Genomic DNA, 22,383 nt, shown 5'->3' with positions numbered 1-22,383 from the left:
TAACTAGGCTAAAGAAGACAGCCAATATTTTGACCCTATCCCTCCAAGGTCAATAACAACAACAACAACAAAAAGATCCAGGACATGAGGGAACCTTATCCACAAGATCTTACATCTCTGATGAGTCACCCAACTTCCTGAACAGGGAGATTGCTGGTCACCAAAACAATAAGACTCAACAAAAAAGCGTACCAAAGGAGTGTTACCTGGATGAAAAAACCTCCCACGCTTTTGCAGAAACATGGTCAAGCAAGGCCATGACATATCCTGATGTTTGACACTGACAGAAGAGCTAAGAGGCTCCATGCATGATTCCAAGATAATGCCTGAGGAGACTTAACTGACCTTGTTAGCTAGCAAGAGGCTAATTTTATTTAATATAGATCTCACCATAACTTGGTCTCAAACACCCAGTAGAAAAGTATAACTAAGATAAAATTTATACAAGTTCAACAAGAAGTTTTAAGTTTTTTTAGCTAAAATTGTTTTTTAAAAAAATAATTAAATTTTTAATCTTTTACAAAAATTGAGAAATTATGAAAAAAGTATCTGACTTATAGATAATATCCATTTAGTGGAGGGTCTATGAGTCAACAAGTTACATTCACTATTTTAGTGTCTTAAAAAAGTTTCTAAATATTCCTCTTTCCCCAAACTACCCTTTTAATTTTTTTAGTGCTTATACCTTGACTATGCATGTTGTAATCTCTAAAAATGTTTTGCTTATTCTTGCCTATGGATTGCCAAACTCCAAGCGATATTACAGATAGTATCGATAACAAATGTGCTAGACTTTTCTTTTACCAAGAACCACTAGATAGACCTATAAAAAGTTTTTTATTGCTAAGTTTTATAACATGATTTTTATTTAAGGCCTGTTAAATTAGCTCCCTAGAAGGGGTCCCTGACTTTGGTCTTCCCTGCATCCACCCTTCTCAGCTTGAAGCAGTTAGATGAAACCTGTACCCCTTCTCCCCTAACCGTAGTTGGGGATAGCCCTTTGAAAAAGAGCTTAGTATAGACAGCTAAACCAGTAAAACACACTATAGGTCCTCACAATCCATAGAGACAAGCCATTGTTGGGTGTGTTCGCTTTTCCTAAAAACACACTAACATAAAACAAAAAGAAAGGGAGCTATGTTGGGAGCAATTCTACATAATTTTGTAGAAAAATCCTTTCCCTGTCCCCTACAGCAATTTGGCACTGGGTCTTTTAAGGTTCATCATCACAGAGCCCCACTGGCCTCTCCTCGCCCCACCTCCAGAACAGTTATAGCCCTCCTATGCTACCTTCCAGTTGATTCAGGCACACTCCACTTCTGTGCTGAAAGTCAGGACAGCTGATGAGGAAGACCTGCCACAGACATTTGATCTTTCCCAAACCACCACACAGAACCTCACAGAACTGTTTAGTTGCAATGAGTATATGAAGGGTATTCATCGCACATTCACAACAAAGTGTGCAAGTGGAGGATCTCTCTAATACCTGTCAAATGCAGTTATTTCCTATAGTCACAATCCTTCAGAACTGAAGCAAGTATCAAAAATAATACACAGAACCGGGAACACACTTTTCATGGAGCACTTGGCTTCACTCCATTCAGCCACTCGGGAACTTCTCTGGTACAAAATTTCAGGTGAATAGCCAAATACTGGGAGGGGGCTTGGAAAAAGGGGAGACGGGTGTTCTTGGCAAATCTGGTGGCAAGGGCAAAAGTTAGAAGTATAGGACAAGAACTCTAAGCCACAGTTCGACAATGACAACAAAAGAACTGAGAAGTGATGATGTTAACGGGACAAATGATGCACATGAGACTCAAAACCGAGGCCTCATTTCTTCCCAACCTTCATGCTCATTGGAGCTTTGAGCACTCCCGGGGGCGTGCCCAGGCCAGTGCGCCAAAAAATCATCTCAAACCAGATCAGGACAGCCCTAAATAATGGCACCCCAGCTCAGGCCGCCCCTCCGGTCCCGGGATTTACCTATTGAGATTTCCTGCGCGAAGGCCAGCGAAATGAGTAGCAGCGGCAGCCCCACAGCAATGCACGTGACCATCTTGTCCACTGCCAGATCCAGCCGCAGCCCCTTGAACTTGGGCTCTGTGGGCTCCTTCAGCAAGAAGTCTGAGAACACGTACTCCGTGGCCAGATGGGCGATGGCCATTGCTGCGGCGAGGCAGGCTGGGCCAGGAAGGCCCACGAGGGAAGGGCCGGGTACCACTGGCGTCCGGAGAGCAGTGCGGCGCCTTCACCGGCCTGGCGCTCTCGGCTTTCGTTTTCCCTTTGTGGCCTCCCCAGCTTCCCCCGCCCTCCGCCTGTCTCTTCTCCCAGCGCGACTGGCTCCCGGCTGGCTGCCTCCGCTCGGCGCCTGGCCGAGCTCCCGAGCTCCCACGCTCGCTGCCAGTGCAGCAGGCTGGGCGGAGACCGGGGCGCACCGGTGCCGCGGATCCCCTCCGCGCCCTCAGCCCGCGTAGGCCTAGTGGACTTGGGATCCCGAGCTCCGCGCTTCACGCGCCCCAGGAGGCGGGAGAACCCGGGAACAAAGCGCTTCCCGCCCCGCCATCCCGGGAAACCGAGTAAAGGGGCGTGGAATTTCCGGAAACCGCGAGAACGCCGAGCGCGGTGGGCGCGGCTCCATCCTGCGCCCCTCAGGTGGGCGGTAGTGAAGCGTTCAGTCCGCTGATGGCTTCTGAAAAGTCTCTTGCGCCCTTTCCATCCTTTTCCTCCACTTCCGGGTACAGACTACTTCTGAAATCATTTCTTCAAGCGTCCCCTTCACCTGCGCACAGGAGAGCCCCCTTTTTTGTCCCACTTTCAACATTTCTACATAGTGAAATCTGATTAAAGGGAGCTGGAAAAGCGTCAAAGAACAATGGGTGCCTTCCAAGGCCAATGGAGCAGTGTAGAAGGAGAATGGGTAGCAGAGGGGTCACTGAACCCTTCCAGGAGATCCGCATGAGGAGTTGCATGAGGAGGGGCTACATAAGGACATAAGGACCTTGTGTAACTGTCAGGCCTGGATTATTGCTACCAGGTCCTTCTTTCTCTGCCTTCCCATTAGAAACTTTGGCTGGGGAATCCAGCAGAGTTGTGCCTGCTGGCGTGTGTGTGTGTGTGTGTGTGTGTGTGTGTGTGTGTGTGTGTGTGTGTGTTGGGGTCTGCAAAGAGCAGTTTTTGTACCCTTCACAGGAAGTGGATGATGAAAACTACAGGAGGAAATAGTCTGACCACCGACATTTGGAACAGGCAGGATCTTGAAACATGAGGGGTCCTTGGAGCTTGCCTTACTTGCCTCCTTTGCTCTTTGTAGGTCTTAGCTTGTGCTCACATACTCAATGAGCCTATACAACCCTCCACTTCTATGTGTCACAGAACAAATCCTCATGGGCTCCTTAAACCCAAAGTCCGATCTTTTCCATCTTACTAAATGAACCATCTTCTACTCGTGCGCCATGGAACACCATTTTTATCACTTTCGCCTTCCTGCTGTCCAACTGTTACTTCCTAGATTCTTCTTGCCCTGAACAAAGAATTGGACAAAACAAGCACAAAGGGTAGTGATGTTTTACATTTATTAAACATAGCTAAAGAAACATGCCCTCTCTGCAGAGCCAGTGTGGACCAATTAAAACCAAAAAACCAGTATATTCTATAGCGAGTGATAGTGAATTTTTTAGAGATAAGTGCCCAAACTCCAACCTAAACCTACTTATAGTGGACCCTTGACTTACGAACTCAATTCGTTCATGAGGGCTGGTTGTAACTCCAGGTGGTTGTAAGTCAAGGCTATTTTCCCCATAAGAAATAATGGAGATGCCCATAATGCATTCTGAACCTCCCAAAGCACCCCTTAACTAACCTTTTCATAATAAAGACAGTTGTATAATGTACGTAATTTACCAGAAATACCAATAATTTTCCTAGTGTATTCACCAAAAAGTTATAAAATGTGCCTAGTTTACCAGAAATAACAACTTCATACTGTACTCACCATTCTGTAGGGGACAGGGAAAGGGGACATTACCAGAATTCCTGCACTGAGTATCACAGCATCAGTGGACCACTGAGATTTTAGCTGTGACCAGAGGCAAAAATGGAGTTATGTCTGTAGGCCTAATCATCATTTAATTGTGAAATGATTTTTCCCCCAAATTGTGTAGAATTGCTCTCAACACCATTCAAGTTGCTATCTTTGGCTTGCAGGAAGGAAGGATAAAATGGAAGGTGGTTACTGTTTGGAAGGAGAGGCTCCTCCCATAAGAACATTAGGAATCTGGCTATCTGGTGGCCTTTCTCTCTGTGGGAGAATCTGTAGCCCACTAGGACCTGCTAGATCTCAATCTTGTCTATTTCTGTCTTTTCTTTAACACTATTCTGTAGTATGATACAACACTGTCATTAAGCAAGTGAATGCAATGACTGACTTTTTCTCTGTCTGAGTGGTCTTCTCTACAAATGTTTGTAGCTCTGTCTGTTTTTTCAAGATTTCTTTTATTTCAGAAGAACTTCGCTGCACTGATTGTTGATACTCCCCCTCCTCTTCAGAAAACTCTTCAGCTGCCGTTCTCTGTTGCTCAGCCAGAAGATGCTGAATGTTGAGGACCAGCCATGATATATATAGATTGGTGGGGGCCAGGCTACAGGCCCCATGCAGTCCTGAGGCCAGAACAGGAAAGTATGCAAAAGGCTGCAGACTTCCTGCCTGGGTGGGCAATCACAGAGCTCCAGAGGCAAGTTAGCATCTGCTGAGGACAATAAAAAATGCGGCATCCATTGGGGGCGACCTTAACTTGCTCCCTTTGAGATGCTAAACTTGTTCCCTATTTTACTACCCGAATCTTACTGCAGTCACTGTTTCTGGAAAAGCACACTACTCCCTCCCCTGTGCTTCTTGCTGGTTAAAAATGTTGGTCCACCCTATAGATTGTTGAACCTGTCCACTAGAGACAGTTTCTCCCAGTCCCTTTTGTACCTTAAATATTGTCTCTCTTTCTTTTATTCCTCTACATCCTCCCTACAGGGATCTGAGGGTCTGAGCAGCTCCCAAAATCTTAAGTTCTTCCATAGACAATCGCTCTATGTGTTCCTCCACCAGTTCCTCAACATCACCACTGTCTACCTGCAAACCTATGGACTGTGCTATAGTGACAATGTCATCAACCACAGGGTCAGTTGAAGACTTAGGCGCCTCTCCACAGCCTTTAAAGCCTCTCTCCTGTATAATTTTAGGCCACACTTTCTTTCCAGGCAGACCTCAGTGTCCTTAGACATTGACCCAGGATTTCTCAATTAACTCCACACAGGAGAGACGCATTTGGGTCATAACTCAAGACTTTGGTTGGTCCTAAGTTAAAACTAAAATTCCAGTCATAACCCAAGTTGTTCATATGTGAGGCCAGTCAGGAAGGTCCACTGTATTTATTGCAAAGTGCCAACACTAAAATTAAACCTGAATATTGAGGTTTTGGTTTAGAAAAAAACAACTCATATATTAGCATCTTTTGTCTTAAAAGAAAAATAACACAGATGCCATAGGTTCACCACCACTGCTCTATAGGGTGAAAATGGACCACTATGAAAGAGAGCGCATAGTGGTCACAATGTTAAGCATGGTCATCTTTTGTATCTTCCACTTCTCAGGCTAACCTAGGCCAGCCTATCAAAAACCTTCTAGCATGGTTCTGTGGCCTGCCTCGCAAGCACAAGGTCCCAAGTTCCACCCCCAGTATCATAAAAAAAACCAAAAAACAAAAAACCTGCTGGAGTTCTCATGAGAACAGTTAGAGATAGCATCTCTGATTGGTTCCAGGACTAGGGGTTCAGGAACTGTTTTTCTGCATATTTCCACTTGTTCAACCAGTTTGCCATACCCTAATCTCTTTCCTCACACTTAATTTCCAATTTCTCTTCTGTCTCCCTCCTAAATAGAGCAAATCTGACAGCTATATCTCTTTACTGCCAATACCCCAACTCAGCCCCAACCTTTTTCTTAAACACATGCAGGACGCACCTCCCCACACATACACACAGGTGCCAGTGGAAGCTTTAAAAGCTCCCTGTCTAATGGCGTCCTCCCTGGCTATCAAATTGCCATTTTCTATTCCAACATGAGTGTAGCCAGTCAGCAAGTGTGGTGCCCTCCTCGATTCCAGCCACATCAGTTGATACTGTTGCATTTTAAAAAATATACATAACTTTATTATCATTCACTAAACATACACATATACAAAAATTAAAATTATTCAAAGAAGAGCAGTGCAAGGGAAAAAACTGTAATAATATTCAAATATAATAGAACTCAACCAAAGCAAAACTGAAAAGTACTTAAACATTTTTCCATATAATTTAAAAAAAAATCTTAAGCTTTAACAAGACATCAAAGGATGTGATTTGTTTTAGATTTTCAAAACTATTATTGAACAAATAGTGGTCTGAAAAAAAGTTTCTAATTAGCTAGTAGACTCCACATAGGCCAAACTTTTTAAATTTCAATTTCAATATAGTCATGTGACATGTGATGGAAATATAATCTGAGAAATATGTCATTAGGCAATTTCATCCGTGTGTATCGCAAAGTACCACACTGAGTGCCAACTTCTAAGTGCAAAATGAGAAAGTATACATCAATCATCTGTGATGGCCCCTTGATATTATCCAAATACGCAGTTAAACACGAGATACATGAGGCTACCACTGGCATAGCAGCACACTGTTTTACAGTAAACTCTTTTATATAAGTAGGATTACTCTCCAAAGGATGAAAAGCACAGCATGTTATGATAAGTACCTAAAACAGTAATAGCCATTTATCACACTATCAAGTACTGTGTACTGTACATAGTTGTATGTGCTTCTTCTGGAAACATACCCTTCTCTCTTTTGATCTCAGTGACTCTTCCTTCCCAACCCACTGATGAACTCCAGCCTAGTCTCTATCTACATTTCTTCCTATAGTTTTAAACACAATCTATATGTATTCTTTCCAGATTCCAGCCTGTAACTCTGATCTCTCCCCTTCCCCTCCTGTTACCCCTACCCCTTTGAACCTTTTCTTCCTTTCTCAAATGATCAATTATTCATTTTAATCATTTTAATCCTTAATTACACCTTCAGTTTCTCACACTACAGAAACTATTCGGTATTTACACATGTGGGTCCTATTTATTTCACTTAAGAATATAGCCTCAATATGCATCCATTTAGCTATAAATGTCTCTAGTTTGTCGTTCTTTATGGCTGAGTAGTACTCCATTTTATAAAAAACCCCACATATTCTTTATCCAGTCTCCAGTTGATGGGCACTTGGGCTGCTTCCAAGCTTTAGCTATTACAAACTGTGCTGCCATAAACAGGGGTGCACATATATTGCTGTGGTATGATTCTTTTAATTCTTTAGGGAAGATACCCAGCAGGGGGATAGCTGGGTCAAATGGGACCTCTAAGCCTAGTTCTATGAGGTATTTCCATACTGATTTCCACAGGGGTTGCACCAGTCTGCACTCTCACCAACAATGGAGAAGGGTTCCTTTCTCCCCACACCCCTGCCAGCATTGGTTATTGGATGAATTCTTTATAACAGCCATTTTTTCTGGGGTGAGGTGGAATCTCAGTGTTGTTTTCATCTGCATCTCTCGAATGACCAGTGATGTTGAACATTTTTTCATATGTTTATTTGCTGCTTTTACTTCTTTGTCTGAGAAATGTCTGTTCATTTCAGATGCCCATTTTTGAATTGGGTCTTTGAATTTGGCGGGTCTGACTTTTTTCAGTTCTTTATATATTCTAGATAGTAGTCCTTTGTCTAAGGTACAGCTGCTGAAATTTTTTTCCCACATTGTAGCTTATCTCTTAGCTCTGTTGGTGGTTTCTCTTGCAGTGTGGAAGCTTTTTAATAAGATGAGATCCCAGTTGTTGATTCTTTGTGCTAGTTCCCGTGCTACTGAGGTTTTGTTCATAAAGTCTTTTCCTATGCCAATATCTTCAAGAGTTCTACCTAACTTATCTTCCAGCAAATTTAGTGTTTTTGTCTTAATATTTAGATCTTTAATCCACTTCAATCTTAGTTTAGTGCATGGTAATAGGTATGGGTCTAGTTTTAATCTCTGGCAGGTTGAAATCCAGTTTTTCCAACACCATTTATTAAATAGGCTATCTTTCCTCCAATGAGGGTGGTTGGCTCCTTTGTCAAAAATAAGAGGCTGAGTATGTCTGAAGTTGCATTTTTAAGGTGACTGGGTATGTACTGTTGCATTTTTTAAGAATGGAGAGGGCAACTTGGAGTAGGTAAGATCAGGAAAGGAGGATCCTGGGCCCTTTATTTGCATAACCAACATTCACAGTAAGCCTTTCAGAAGATTCCCTAGTTTCAGTCCTAGGCCTCTGTTATGGCTTATATATAGACGTCACCTGAAAGCCTCATGTGCTCATGGATGGGGCTTTTGGGAGATGACTAGATCATAGGCATGTGATACTCATCACTAGATTAGTCCAGTGGTGGGTTTTTAGCTTGGTGTGATGTTGGGAGGTGAAGCCTGGTGGGAAGAGGCGGTTCACCGTGGGAGTGGCCTGGAGGTATATATAACCCTCCTCAACCCTTGATCCCTCTCTACTTCCCTCCACCATGCTATGATCTGCTTCTCTTCTGTCATGCCCTTCTGCCATACCACCCTGCCTTGGAACCAGCTGACTGAAACCCCTACAAACTGTAAGCCAAAATAAACCTCTTCTCCTTTAACTTGTGGGTGTCAGGTATTTTGTCCTAGCAATGAGAAAGTAACTCAAGCACCTTCACTGACACAAGTTGCAGCTGCTATACAAGCAGCACTCACCATCTACCTTTTGGGTTTTAGTCTAGGAGGGCTCCATCCTGTATACTGGTCCTGTATACTGCTGTACAAGCCATTAAAAAGAAAAAATTCACTTTGGGGTTCCTGTTTAAAAAATAAAAAGCCTCTCTCTTTCTCTCTCTCTCAAAATCATGGAACCAGTAACAAGATCCAGCACTGATTGATCCATGAAGGAGAACAGAACAACCCATTGGGTGGCAGGGGTTATTGATGTAGGGTAAAAACAGCGAGGGCCAGAGACAGGGTAATAAAGGAGAGAAACAGTCATATCTTTTATGGGAAGTCAGGTACTACCTTTTGTGCTTCTTATGGTTCTTTCCAGTCACAGTCATGGAAATTATTGATTGCCATAGCACCGAGGAGTGTGTCATTTGGCCTGCAGATAATATAATGAAGTTAGAAGTTGTTATGGTTTGCATCTAGATGTCTCCCCAAACCCTCATGTGATCATAGGTGGAACTACCTTAGAGGTGGCTAGATCTAGAGGAACTGGCTAGATCTGCAGCAATTGATTCATGGTGCAATGCTAACATCAAGGGCACTAGGATTAAGGGTGTGAATGCTATCCACCCTAAGTAGCCTGGATAAGATAAAAGGGGCAGAAAGACTCTAGTAAGGTCGCTTGTTGCTTTTGCTGTCTTCTCTTGCCATGAACTGTTTCTCCTCTGCAATGCCCCTCTGCCAAACCACCCTGCCTTGGAGCCAGCCAATTATGGACTGAAACCTCTGCAAACTGCGGACTAAATAAACCTTTCCCCCTTTAACTTTGGGTTGAGTATTTTGTCTTAGCAACAAGAAAAAACTAATTATGACAGAGGTTGTCTGGTAGTCACACTGACAGCCATCTTAGATCTAGCCAGTTCCAGTTCTCCTACCTGAAGAGGAACTTCTAGTTTACAGGCATCCTATCCTCAAAGGTAAACAAGATTAGGCTAAGGGTAGAATGAGCTATGTCAAGCAGGTGGTACAAAATTGGGGCCAGATAACAGTATTATTCCTCTGCTTAAAAAGTTTAAATGATGAAATCCAAATTAGCATGGCCACTATCTATACCACCAGCTTCGCCACTATACTCCTTCCTCCGTTCTTTAAATTAGCTAGGCTGCTAGTGTCCTCCAGGCTTTCCCCTGCTCCAAACACTCCCTATAGTGGCCTCTTTGCCTGTCTGAGGCTTACTCTCCTGACCTCAGCTCAGTGTCACTTCCCTAGGAAAGCCTTCCCTAAGCAGATTGAACTAAGTGAGTTCCCTTTATTAAATGCTGACTGATGCCAGTCTGATACTGGTATCACCAGTTAGTAACTGATAAAAGCTGGAGTAGATGAGAATCCAAGTTAGAGAGGTGAGCATGGACAAGATCAGGCTTATACACCAGAGTCTGGATATTATTAAAAGTGACATGGAAAGACAGTAAAAAATGGTAACCAGGAAAATGATGTGGGATCAGCTTTGGAAGAACACTGCAGCACCTGTGTGGACAGTGTTTGGGACAAGACTGACAGCACAGAGTCTAGTTAGGCACTACTGCAGTGATCCTGCTTGAGTAGGATTTGTGAGCCTGCAGCTCAAGGTCAGGGCTAGGGAAATGCATCTTGTATTTATTAGCAAAAAGATGTGCTTTATACCCAAGAACATGAACTGGCTGAACATGGGTGAAATAAACTCTGAAGAGGGCTGAAACAAATTTGTTCTCTTACAGTTCTGGAAGTCTGAAATTTGATGTCAGTTGCAGGGTATCTGCAAGGTCATACTCCTTCTGGAGGCCCTAGAATGGAATTCAGGCCCTGAGCTTTTCCAGTTTCTTGAGCTGTATAACTTGCATTCTTTGAATTGTGACTCCTTACTCTGTCTGCAAAGCCAGTAGCATAGCATCTTGCTTCACGTCACCCTGCCTCTTCTCTTTTTAAATTTATTTTTTTATTAGTACATGTTTGGAATACATAATGAATACATCCATTGTGGGTATGGTAAATGTACATGATGTATCTTAATTTTTTCTATGTCCCCTTCCCTTTTATAAGAGAAACCCTTCCCTCATATAAGAAAGTATGTGATATTTAAGCTTGTGTGTCTGATTTATTTCAGTTAACTTTATGGATTTAAGGTGCATCCATTTTCCTATAAATGACTCAAATTTATCCTTCTTTTAGCAGCAGAGTACTCCAGTGTGTATAAATAACATTTTCATTATCCATTCATCTGCTCATGGACATATAGGCCACTTCCACATCTATTATAAGAACACTTGCAGTTACATTTAGGGACAATCTGCATTGTCCAGGATAAGTCCCCACCTCCAGATCTTTAACTTAATCACACCTGCAAAGTCTCTTTCTCAATAAAGGATAACACTCTTGATTCAAGGATTAGGATATGCAGTCTTTGGCCAGGGATTTAGCTCAGTGGTTCCACTGCCTGCCTTGCAAACGCAAGGTCCCAAGTTCAATCCCCTGTACCAAAAAAAAAAAGGATATGCAGTCTTTGGAGACATAATTGAAGCTTCTAGGAAAGATAAAGGAAAGGCATGTTCTGAGGCATGCTAATATTTAGAGCAGACAGAGGAAAGAGAGCCAGTGAAAGAGGTTGAGAAGGCATAGAAATTGAAGAAGAAAGGATGTCAGAGAGTTATTTTGCAGAGCCAGGGACGAGATGGGTGTCCAGAAGGAAGGTGTTGTCAGTTTTACTCAGAAGTTGAATAAGATAAAGAAGGAGAAGAAGCCATTGGAAACAGTATCATGGTTTTAATCTTGACAATGGCAGGTTAGATGTGGGGGGCTGGGCACAATGAATCAGGAGCCATGGGAATGGACTAAGGATTGCATTGGATGAGGTGGTACAGGCAGCAAGTGTGCCAAGCTCTTTTCATTCTGCTATTAAAGGAAGAGAGACATCAGGGGTTAAGAAGTTGAGGAGGACAGCCTTTTGCTTTCTATTTTTAATGGCACATATCACTGATGATATCATAAACTGAAAACTGAGGGGATGAAGTCTTTAAGCAAACAAGAGATGATGTCCAGGGCCAAGTGGAGACACTAGCACTGCTAGGAGCATGGACACTTCCTCCATTGTAAGAGGAGGAAAAGGTGCGTGCAAAAGAAAGTAGGATTGATTGTCTCAGAAGAATGAAGCTGAGAATAAGAGCGCCATCTTTGAGGAGATAATGTTTGAGGAGTCATATTATTGGTGGAGACATATTCTTTTGTTTTCTTACCACTAATAAATATAGCAGAGATAGTCAGAATGGCTAAATGTCTAAAAGATAAGTCTTTTAACAATTTCCTCCTTAGTTTAATGAGAAATAATTTTGAATTGAAAAAAACACATGCAAATAGCCATCTTATGATATGTGAAACTTTATTTAAAAGAGAAATGGTGCAAACTACTTCATGGTTTTGTTTTCATTAAAAAAATACACTAAGTGAAAAGGAAAAACTTACAGCTAAATAATTTTTTGTCTTACTAAGGGTAAATAATAAATAAGGTATTGAAGATAATTATTCTTATCATGTAATTATATAGTCTACAAATGTATGAAAACTGCCAAGTACATATTACAAAATCACACTGTCAGTGGTTAGCAGGCTGGAATTTAAAATCTTTTACCCTGCTTGATAAGACATTAACCAAATACAAAAGGAATTGTTAGTATCTGCATCCCATTTTATGTAAGACTATAGCTTCTGTTAAATTATCCATTTCCCCTCACCAAGATGAAGAAGAAAAAGTATGACAGGTCCCTCTACCAGAGTATTTATTAGGTCCTACTCATTCACCTGGACATTCAAACGATCCAATGCTAAGGCAGATGTTCTAATATCACTCATCTAACATCAGCATTCCACAGCAGTTTGCCCTGAGCTAAGAGCAATTTCTCAGTCTCCTGATAAACAATGTTGCTTTTATCAGTCTTGCACTTAATGTCTAGACCTGTCTGCAGAGACAGTGTTTTGCCTCCTAATGGGTTGAGTTTAGTTGTTCAATATTTTACTTTTGCATATGAGCCTTAGAAACCATAATACTTATCTTCAAAGCCGATTTAATGGTTTAAAAAACTGCCGCAGAGATTCTCTTTCTTCTATTCTTTCTTTTTCCTTCCTTCTCCTTCCTGCATGGCTACGTGTTTAAGAGACATGGAATTGTGGATTTTGAGAGATCCATTCTCCTCCCAACTAGTCAGCTGGACTGGCATCCTCACATATTCAGATGATTATGATTACATAGAAGATGGAGACATGGGAGGATTACCCGTAACTGAATGAAAGATCAGAATCAAAATTCAAGCCAAGACTTGAAGTTTTCCTCCCTTACTGAGAGCTCGCACTAAACTCTCAGGGAGTCTTTGACTCATAGTGAGACAACCTAGCCTGCTCCTTCAGAGATCCCAGCCCTCCCACAGTCTGAAATACAAATATAAATTCTATAGTTGAAAATATACACATTGCCACAAAAAACATATTGTAAAAACGTATAACATGGAATGAACTGTAAACATTCAAGTATTTCTATAGATTTGCATAAAAACAGCAGCAATTTTTAAAAAATACCATATAATTTTGCCTCTTATAAACAAGAACAGTGACAGGCTATTTATATCAAAGGGGGAAAGGCCAGGAGGGCTGGTTAAAGCCTCTAGAAATTAATTTGGTCCAATTCTATTAGCAGATATTGACTTAAACATTTCTACAAACTCAGAAATGTCTTTTCCCTTTAACAGCTAAGGGAAGCATCTCTTGTGAGAGTGTTGGAAAGTCAGTGTTATTCCAGTTAGATATCTGAGGTGCTGAAACCCTTTCTAGAAATTGTCCTTCTAGAAACTTTGACAGCTAGGTAAGGAAGCACTGTTTAATCTAAAAATTATGAAACATGGAATATGAAAATATCTTTCAGAGAGTCTCCCGCAACAGCAAATTTGTTCAGAAAACAGACAAAGGGTTGGCATCTGTCAGTTCCATGCATTCTTCTTTTTTCTGTATTTTATACCTGAGGATTATTCACAGCCCATTTAAAAATAAATAAATAAAGCAAATTGCTTTCAATATTGGTCCAGAGGATCAGAAGCCTGATCCAGGGTACAGTGTCAGCCTTCCTTGGTGAACGATGCTTTGATCCAGTTTCCCTGAGGGCTACTATCTGGCCACCTATGGAACCTCTTCCTGTTGAGGAAGATCGGATGGTTCACAGAGCCTCTGTGGGAAGTGCACAGGATTGGACTTCCCGGTAAGCCATCTGCGTCCTTGCAGAGTGGAACCTGAGGGACAGAATCACGGTGGCAATCAGGAGGAGGAGTCCCATAATGAAAAGGATGACCAAGGCTGCCTTGGCTCCTCTTGGACCCAGATTCTTGCCAAAAAAATAGAGCTGCTCCTTGCCAGGTCGTTCTGTGAAAAACAAAAGTGAGATGTCATATGCCTGCCTCTACCTGAGGACCTGAGGAGTGAAATGCTAAGGCATTCACAGGCAGGATGCAGGGGAGGGTAGCATTACCATTGGCGGGCACTGCGGCTGGGTAGGATGCCCCTCCAGAAGGAGACTTGGTGGAGTATGGAATTCTGTTATCTAGACAAGGAAGATAAATTAATTGTTTTTTAAACAAGAAGAGATTCTTTTGGCTAAAGGAGTCATGTCATTTCACCAGCAAATAATTTATCCCACAAGTATCGACCATCTTTCTTGTATTCTCACTGGGCTACTTCATACAAGTACACATGCATTCCCAACCCCTCTACCTTTCCATAGTCTTCTCACTCACTGACATACATCATGAGCATCATGGCCCATAAAACCTTGGCTCACATTCCCAAACTCTTAATGATGCCCTCCTACTCCTGCCACTGAGTCCTGTATTCTGCAATCTGTTAAGGCACATATCATACTCTATTATGGTTACATAGTTACATATCTGTCTCTCTTACTTGACTCTGAGCTCCTTGGGGGCTGTATCTGGGATTTTCTCATGCCTCCTGTTTCCAGGTCTACAGGAAGCTTGGTGCCATCATCTGGCATCATTGACAGACAACAATACCTATGTTCCGGAGGACCGTGTAGGTTGTCTCCATGCCAGCATGGATATGGTCAGACACATGACAGTGTAGTAGCCATGTCCCTGGGTGATCTGCAAATAGTTCAATGGTTTGGAATGTCCCAGGAAAGAGATCGTACACATCTTCTCGGTAAGATTTGTCTATCTGGAGAAGTAAAAAAACACATGTGCTTTTACTTATTAGCATAGCAAGAAGAAAAGGAAGGGCAAAGAAACACACAGTAAGCAGAAGAAAAGAAATAAAGAACAGAAATCAATAAAATCAAGAATAGAAACATAATAGAGATAAATCAAAGACATAAAGCTGGTTCTTCGAACAAATCAATAAAATTGATAAATCTTATAGTAGCCAGCTCCTGTTAATAGCTCCCAATGATTCCCATTTCCTGGTATTCATAATCTTGGTAGCCTCTTCCTACTTTATAGTAAGGTTGATCTGTGTGACCAATAACATATGATAAAGTAACAGCATCCCACTTGCAAAATAAGACTATCAGGGACCATGGTTTCTGTCTTAGTCCCTCTCTTACTTTCTCCTCTTAGATCAGTCACTCTGGCCAAAACCAGCCCATGTCATACTCATATGATCAAATACGAAGCTTTCAGTCAGCAGCCTCCTGAGTGAGCTTGAAAATGGATCCACTAGATCCAGTGAAGCCTTTGAAAAGATGCTGAATCAGATCCACCTAACTAAGCTATTTGCAGATTTTGAACTCAGAGAAACTGTGAGATAATCAATGTCCGTTGCTTCATGTTACTGAGTTTTAGCATAAAACTAAACAAAAAAGAAAGACATTACAAATATCAGGAAGGAAAGACAGAACATAATGAAAATCCTACAGACATTAAAAATGATAATAAGGAAATATTGTACAAATAGATCTGTGTCCATAAATTCTACAACTTATATCATATGAGAAAAATTCTTAAAAAATACAAATTGCCACGGATCACTCAAGAAGGAATAGGTAACCTAAATAGTACTATATCTAATAAAGAAATTGAAATTGTATTAAGATCTTCCAACAGGTCCAGATGGTTTCATTGGCAAAGTCTAAAAAACATTTAAAGAAGATGTAATACCAATTCTAAACACACTTTTATAAATCATTTTTATAAGGATGACTAACTTGATATCAAAACTAAATAAATACATTACAAGAAAAGAAAATCTATATTCTTCACGAACACAGGTACAAAAATCCTCAACAAAATACTAGCAAATCAGATCCAGCAGTACATAAAAAGGATAATGCATCATGACTAAGCAAGGTTTATGCACAAAATGAAATGGTGGTTCAATGTTTGAAAAAGAATAAATGCAGTTCACCAATGGACTAAAGAAAAATAGTAATGAAGAAGAAAAAAATCATACAATCATCTCAATAGACACATAAAAACTATTTGATATAATTTAACATCTGTTCATGATAAAAACTTGCATAACAGAAATTCCTTAACCTGGTATCTACAGTAAGATCTATTTAAAAAGCCACAAGTAACTTTACCTTTTTTTTGGTACCAGGGATTGAACTTGGGATCTTATGCATACGAGGCAGGCAGCAGAACCACTGAGCTAAACGCCTGGCCCCACAAGTAACTTTATATTCAGTAGTGAATAACTGAATATTCCTCCCCTCTAAGATTAAGAACATGGCATATCGCTTCTCAGCCTTTTGGCTAAGATCAAGTGAAGAATATGGCAAGGATGCTCACTTTCCCTACTTTTCATTCAAAATTATACTAGAGTTCCTCTGCATTGCAATAAGACCAAAAAAAATGCAAGCAGATGAAAAATAAATAAAACAATCTCTATCTACAAACAAGATTGTTATGTAGGGAATTTGTACTTGTACATGATATGTCTTCTTTTTTTTCCCATTCCACTACCCTTGCTTTAACCCCTCTTCCCCTCCTTATTTATAGAAGCTTTGTTTCCATTTTTCCCTTCTTTTTCTTTTTTTGTATCCCTAGAGATTTTGATTCAGTGGGTCTAAGGTGGGGCCTGGCAATCTGTTCTGTAAACAGTTCTCTGCCTGGTTCTGCTGTACAGCCAGCACCACACCCATATAGAACAGCTGGATGCCAGAAAGTAGAAGGTCACACATGGTCCAGCCTAGCTCTCCAGGGCAAAAGTCAAGATAAAGTTGGGGAACCCAAGTCAGAGTTCAAAGTATGTCTTTTATTAGGTAGGACTATTCTGTTAACTAATCAAAAAGAAACAATGGGGGCGGGGAGAAAAAAAGGAGGGGTCAGAAAAAGGGACAAATACTATGGCGCTTTCATATACAGTATCAATCTACAGGGGTCAGAATTATGGCCATATAATGATGAGAAAACACTCATCTGAAGCTCAGAGACAATAATATACACATGAATTTGAAGAATCATCTACAGGAGAAGGGTATAATCACATTCTTTGGTCCCATTCTCTAATGTGAACCACCATCTCTCACAAGGATTATTGCCAAGTAACTCCCTTATTTCGCAATGGAAATACATTGAATCTGTTAGTTCAAAAAGCTTCCCCAAAGCATTTTCCTTATACTTACTTTGAAAAGGAAGCTTTCAGCATGATAATGGATGGTATGTATGTCCACTTCACTTCCTATTCCTAACAAATACCAGTTCGTCATTGTATCTTCATTCATTATGAGGCCCCGGAGGTTTCCAAAAATCTTCCCATTAATGGCTAAAAAGGTGAAAAGAAAATGGCCTTTGGTCAGTGAGAAGACACTACTTAATTTGGTTTTAGAAATGGTTTCAGATCTTTAGGAAATCAGTATTCTTATCTACAGTCTCACTCACACTTAGCCGTGTCCCTGCCATTCTAGATCTAAAATTCAGATAACCAAGAAATCTTTACAAAGAGAGCCAAAAAAGAGAACTATTAGTTTGTTTTTCAAAGTTTTATTTTGGGTGGCAGTGTTTGTTTGTTTACTCAGCACATCTCCTTTGTGAAAGAGGTTACGGGCTCTTTGGTAAAAACCCAGATTTATACCACTGTACAGAGGAGTGGACTAAGCCACACCCCGAAATTAGATTTATATAAATGAATACTGAATGAATTAGAAGGTATTTCTTTAACATTTCGCTTTCTGAGAACTAGTTTAAGCCTGGCTGAATCTCTAAAAGGAAGGCTTCACATGGGTAAGCTGGGTTTACAGGGACCAAGAGATGGAGGGAGGAAAATGGGAGGGGTAGAAGAAGGAGAAATAAAAAGAATGAAGATGTGTTATGTACATGTACCAACTCTTCATGACTGCAATCACTAGGTAGTGCAATCATGTACTAATAAAAAATTTAAAAGCTGGGTTTATACAATGGTGACTCTTAGTTCTCCACTTCCTATAGCCTTTTATTCTGTGTATCATGGTACCACCAAATAGCTACATTCATTAAAGACAACAGTAGTGGAAAAAGTAGTTCAACTGGGAGTCAGGCTACAATAATCTAATCTGTATTAACAACTGGCTTTGTGACCTCAGGCAGGGTCTATTACATAAGTACATCTTGGCAAGTGAACATGGGTGTGTCAACTTGAACATATACTCTAATCAAAACAAACAAACAAAAACTACCTTAAATTACATAGAATTATGTACCAATAAATGTTTTTCTATAAAAAAACTCAAGAAAAAAACAAACAACAGACACATTAAAACAAAAATTCAGTGATAGTGTTTCATGTCCCAGAGAATTAAATCAAATCCTTAAATTTGATCAAACAGGACTTATGCTGATTAACATTAAATATACCAATAATTGATTTATTTTTTTTTTAATTACTTCATTTTAGCTAAAAAATCTCAGCATTCAGAGACAGGTGCCACTCAATGACTTTGCTGCCAGTCAAGCAGTGTTTAGGCTGGTATATTCCAACGAAAAGTTTTAAAGGACTTTGCTCAGTCCAGGTGCCCCTAGAAAGGGGAAAAGGCTCAGAGAAGGAGGTTGAGCCTCCTACGCTGATAGAAATTTCTATGAGCTTATCTCAACAATGGTCCTCTCTTTAAATCCTTCATATACCATGCATTTTGTTGCTCTCTTCAAAATCATCAGTGCGCTTAAAATCTTGTGGATCTTTATTGAGATACTTCTTAATATTGTCATCTAGATACCAGGATTCATTCTCATCAAATACCAAAAACAAGAGAGCAAATTCATAATCAATGTCACTTCTTCTTCCCCTTTCATTCAATACTCCTTCTCGGCATGTGATCAGAGGACCCATCAAACCACTATATGTATCCTGGAAGAAAAATTAACCAAATTAGATGAATAAAAAATAATTTAATAATGTTCCATTCTACCTGCCATGATCCTAGTGTAGGATCTAGAAACTGGTTCCTTTCTCTCTTTGGCCCACCCCACCTTCAACTTATTCTACCAAACACCATCAGATTAATCTCATCACTTCCACATCTAGAAGCCTTCAGTGATTTTTCCATTGCCTACAGAATGTAGAACAAAATCCTTGACAAGTTTTTAACCCCCACTATTCATTCCCTCAATGAACCTTCTGGCTTAGGTTCCCGCCTTATTTTCCTTTTGGACCCTACAGGAGAGCCGAACGGGATTCTCAACACTCCCCTAACACACCTTCCCCTGTCCTATTTTCAGCTTTGCCTATAATTCTCCTTTTTCCTAGATTCTCTCCCAAACCCTCTTAGTACCTTTGACAGCCCACCACTCTTACAGAATTCATCACATTCAGAGTCATGATAGTTATGCATGGATATGTATGTATTATTTTCCCACACAAAGTTATATTTCATCAAGATAAGAATATTTACATCTGTTCCAGTATTTGGGAGCATCATTTGAATATTACAAGTACTCAGTAAATATTTGTTGGGATGTATAAATGAATAAACACGTAAGTTTTCCATTATTCTGATTTGTAAAATTTAAAAATATCTTAAATGTTTATCTTCTGAACTCTTGTAGTGTCCAGAACAAGTCAAGGACATTGATTCAAGCTATCTAATATGTAAAAGAAAGGTTAAAATAAATCCTTCAATTTTAAAAATAATGGGCAATGCTTAACACTTTATATCAGATATGATTTAGTTTGGACTTTGGTTTATGATATAGAAAATAGTTGTTTTACATACAAATGCCTGACTCAAAGTCAGTATTGGATCTTTGACTTTTGTTTCTCAGACTATTAATCATTCAAATAATTTCATAATTTCAGTTACTATGTTTGGAATGTGCTTTCATTTTCTCAGCTCTGATAATGACTTTGAAATTAACAGATTTCATACATCCAAAATCATAAATTACATTTTAAGATCCTTTTTATTATCTATTTATATATTCTCTTTTGTTTCAAATTACCTTGCAAGTTCTAAATTTGGGAATTAAAACATTGGGGTTTTGTTTTTATGTTTCAGACCTAAAATCAATGGTTAGCAAACTTTTTTGTATAAAGCACCAGATGATCAATATTTTTTCTTTTATTTTTACTCTATAAGCCATAGACATACTATCTCTGTCACAATCCCAGATAATGTTAATTAATAAACATGGCTGAATTTTGCCAGAATGCCATAGTGAGACCCCTGCTCTAAATCATATCTCCTTCACATATACCTGCCAGAGGTGTAATGATTTGACAGCCAATTTGCAACTATATTACATAAAGCATCTTGGTTGCTCTCCCCTTACCTTCACAAAGTTTACCATTGAATAGTAAACCCATGGAATACAATTGGGATCAGAGGGCCCCGGACCTGATCTTTTAGGGACATTCCATCTGTAAGTCTTTATTTCTCCTGAAATGAATGAGAAGAAATTATTAGAGTTACCTCTGTTGCAAGTGATTTACCTGAAGAAACATAAGCAGGTCTTTATGTATATTCATTAATGGTTTACTGTTCAATATAATAACCCATTCATCAGAAATGTTCTTTTCATTTTGTTCTGTTTTTTTGAGACAAGGTCTCCCTGTGTATTTCAGGTTGGCCTTGAACTCACAATGTATTCCAGGCTGGCCTTGAACTCATGACGATTCTTCTACCTCTACCTCCCAAGTGTTGGGATTACAGGTGTGTGCCACCATGCCCAGCTAGAAATGTTCTTATTCAACTGATGTCTTGATTTCCACAATTTCAGAATGAAATGACAAATATACCAATCTATCCCTCTGAGTTTTACTAAGAAAAATGCTTCTTTGTCACATTCTAGTCCATTCTCCTCCTCACCTCCATGATCCTCACCTCAAACACTCTTGGAAGGCCAGGAAGCAGACAGTTGCTGTGTCTGCCTGTCCTTACCACAGGACACAGCAGCCTGTCAGGGGGTCCTCCCAACTTACTCAGAGCCCTACCACAGCCTGGATGAATGTCCGATGGGCACCTTTCTTCCTTCCTCTGTAGTTGCTCAACTATTAAAAATTAATAACTTTATCTAATGGCTTAACAGTGAGAAATCTGAAGCTTTCTCATTAAGGTCAGGAAAGCAACAAGGCAAAGCTTTTCTCTCTTGAATGCTTCTCAACATCATGCTGCAAGTTCTACTTAATGCAGTAGACAAAAAAGGAAGTAAAAGATATACACAATTGGAAAAGACAAAATCAAACTATCTTTGTTTGCAGATGACATGATCATCTATGTAGGAAATCTAAAAGAAGTCTTCCTATAATTAATAAAAAACTATAGTAAGATGATAGAATGAACAGTTAATATACAAGTCAATCAAATTCCTGTATTACAATAATGAACTAGCAGAATTTGAAATTAAAAACATTGTGCTACTTATAGTAGCACCTCCCAAAATAAAATATATACATAAAAATCTAAAAAACTACAAAATATATACAAGAAAAACTCCAAAATTGATGAAAGACATTAAGAAGTATAAATGTAGAGATGTTCTGAGTTCATGGATAGGAAGATTCAATACTGTCAAGATATCTGTTTTTCTTAATTTGATCCATAAATTCAAGACAACTCAAACAAAATTCCAGTAAGTTAGACCTTGTTTTTTTAAAAAAACTGGCATTCATTAATATATTACTAATTTAGGACCTGGTCAAGTTCTTTATCCCTCTGTGTTTTGGTATTTGTTAAACAGACATAACGATACTGTATTTTTCATCAATTATAGGATACAAGCTTTTTACATCTTAGCATATCTGAGGTTGATACGTTTTTCAATCTGTAGCATGTTAAGTTTAATTGTTAGCATTCTTTTCTTTTTTTAATTAACAGATGAAACAGTGATGGATACCATAATCAATGGTGTCAGAATTGATGAAATATGCTAGTGTCTATCTTGATCGGTTGTAAGGATAAGTGAGTTTTTTGGGTTTTTTGTTTCAAATATAAAGCACAGCATCTGGCACAAGGTTATATTCAGTACATGTCAGCCATTGTTATTGCTTGTGACTAGATGTCCTTCCAAAGCCTCATGTGATCATAGGTGGGGCTTTTTAGAGACAGCTGGATCTAGAGTATGTGATGCTACGATTGAGAGTGTAACACTGGGATCAAGGG

At 39.8% G+C, this 22,383-nt stretch overlaps 2 protein-coding genes across 4 annotated transcripts in view; both read right to left on the bottom strand.

Moving 5' to 3' along the window:
- The window catches only part of Panx1 (pannexin 1), a 59,682-nt gene extending 57,066 nt beyond the window's left edge, over positions 1 to 2,616 (bottom strand). Inside the window, exon 1 of one of the 2 annotated variants that reach the window (XM_013069639.3) lies at positions 1,984 to 2,616. In XM_013069639.3, the coding sequence (XP_012925093.1) occupies positions 1,984 to 2,164 (181 nt within the window). In that variant the 5' untranslated portion in view covers positions 2,165 to 2,616. The remainder of the gene's footprint in view (positions 1 to 1,983) is intronic. The other variant, XM_004838045.4, reaches the window with a different exon arrangement.
- A 9,567-nt stretch (positions 2,617 to 12,183) lies between these two features.
- Hephl1 (hephaestin like 1) overlaps positions 12,184 to 22,383 on the bottom strand; it is a 70,169-nt gene continuing 59,969 nt past the window's right edge. The window contains exons 15-20 of one of the 2 annotated variants that reach the window (XM_004838044.3): positions 20,555 to 20,661; positions 18,911 to 19,133; positions 17,437 to 17,576; positions 14,867 to 15,029; positions 14,329 to 14,400; positions 12,184 to 14,222 (exon numbers count right to left, since the gene is read on the bottom strand). In XM_004838044.3, coding sequence (XP_004838101.1) covers positions 14,020 to 14,222; positions 14,329 to 14,400; positions 14,867 to 15,029; positions 17,437 to 17,576; positions 18,911 to 19,133; positions 20,555 to 20,661 — 908 coding nt within the window. In that variant the 3' untranslated portion in view covers positions 12,184 to 14,019. Of the gene's footprint in view, positions 14,223 to 14,328; positions 14,401 to 14,756; positions 15,030 to 17,436; positions 17,577 to 18,910; positions 19,134 to 20,554; positions 20,662 to 22,383 lie in introns of both variants that reach the window. The other variant, XR_015451619.1, reaches the window with a different exon arrangement.

The sequence above is a fragment of the Heterocephalus glaber genome, unplaced genomic scaffold (genome assembly GCF_053883595.1).
Source record: "Heterocephalus glaber isolate CG9 unplaced genomic scaffold, H.glaber_assembly_v1.0 deba00001429, whole genome shotgun sequence".
NCBI lineage: Eukaryota > Metazoa > Chordata > Mammalia > Rodentia > Bathyergidae > Heterocephalus > Heterocephalus glaber.
This window is presented reverse-complemented; position numbering and strand designations above follow the sequence as displayed.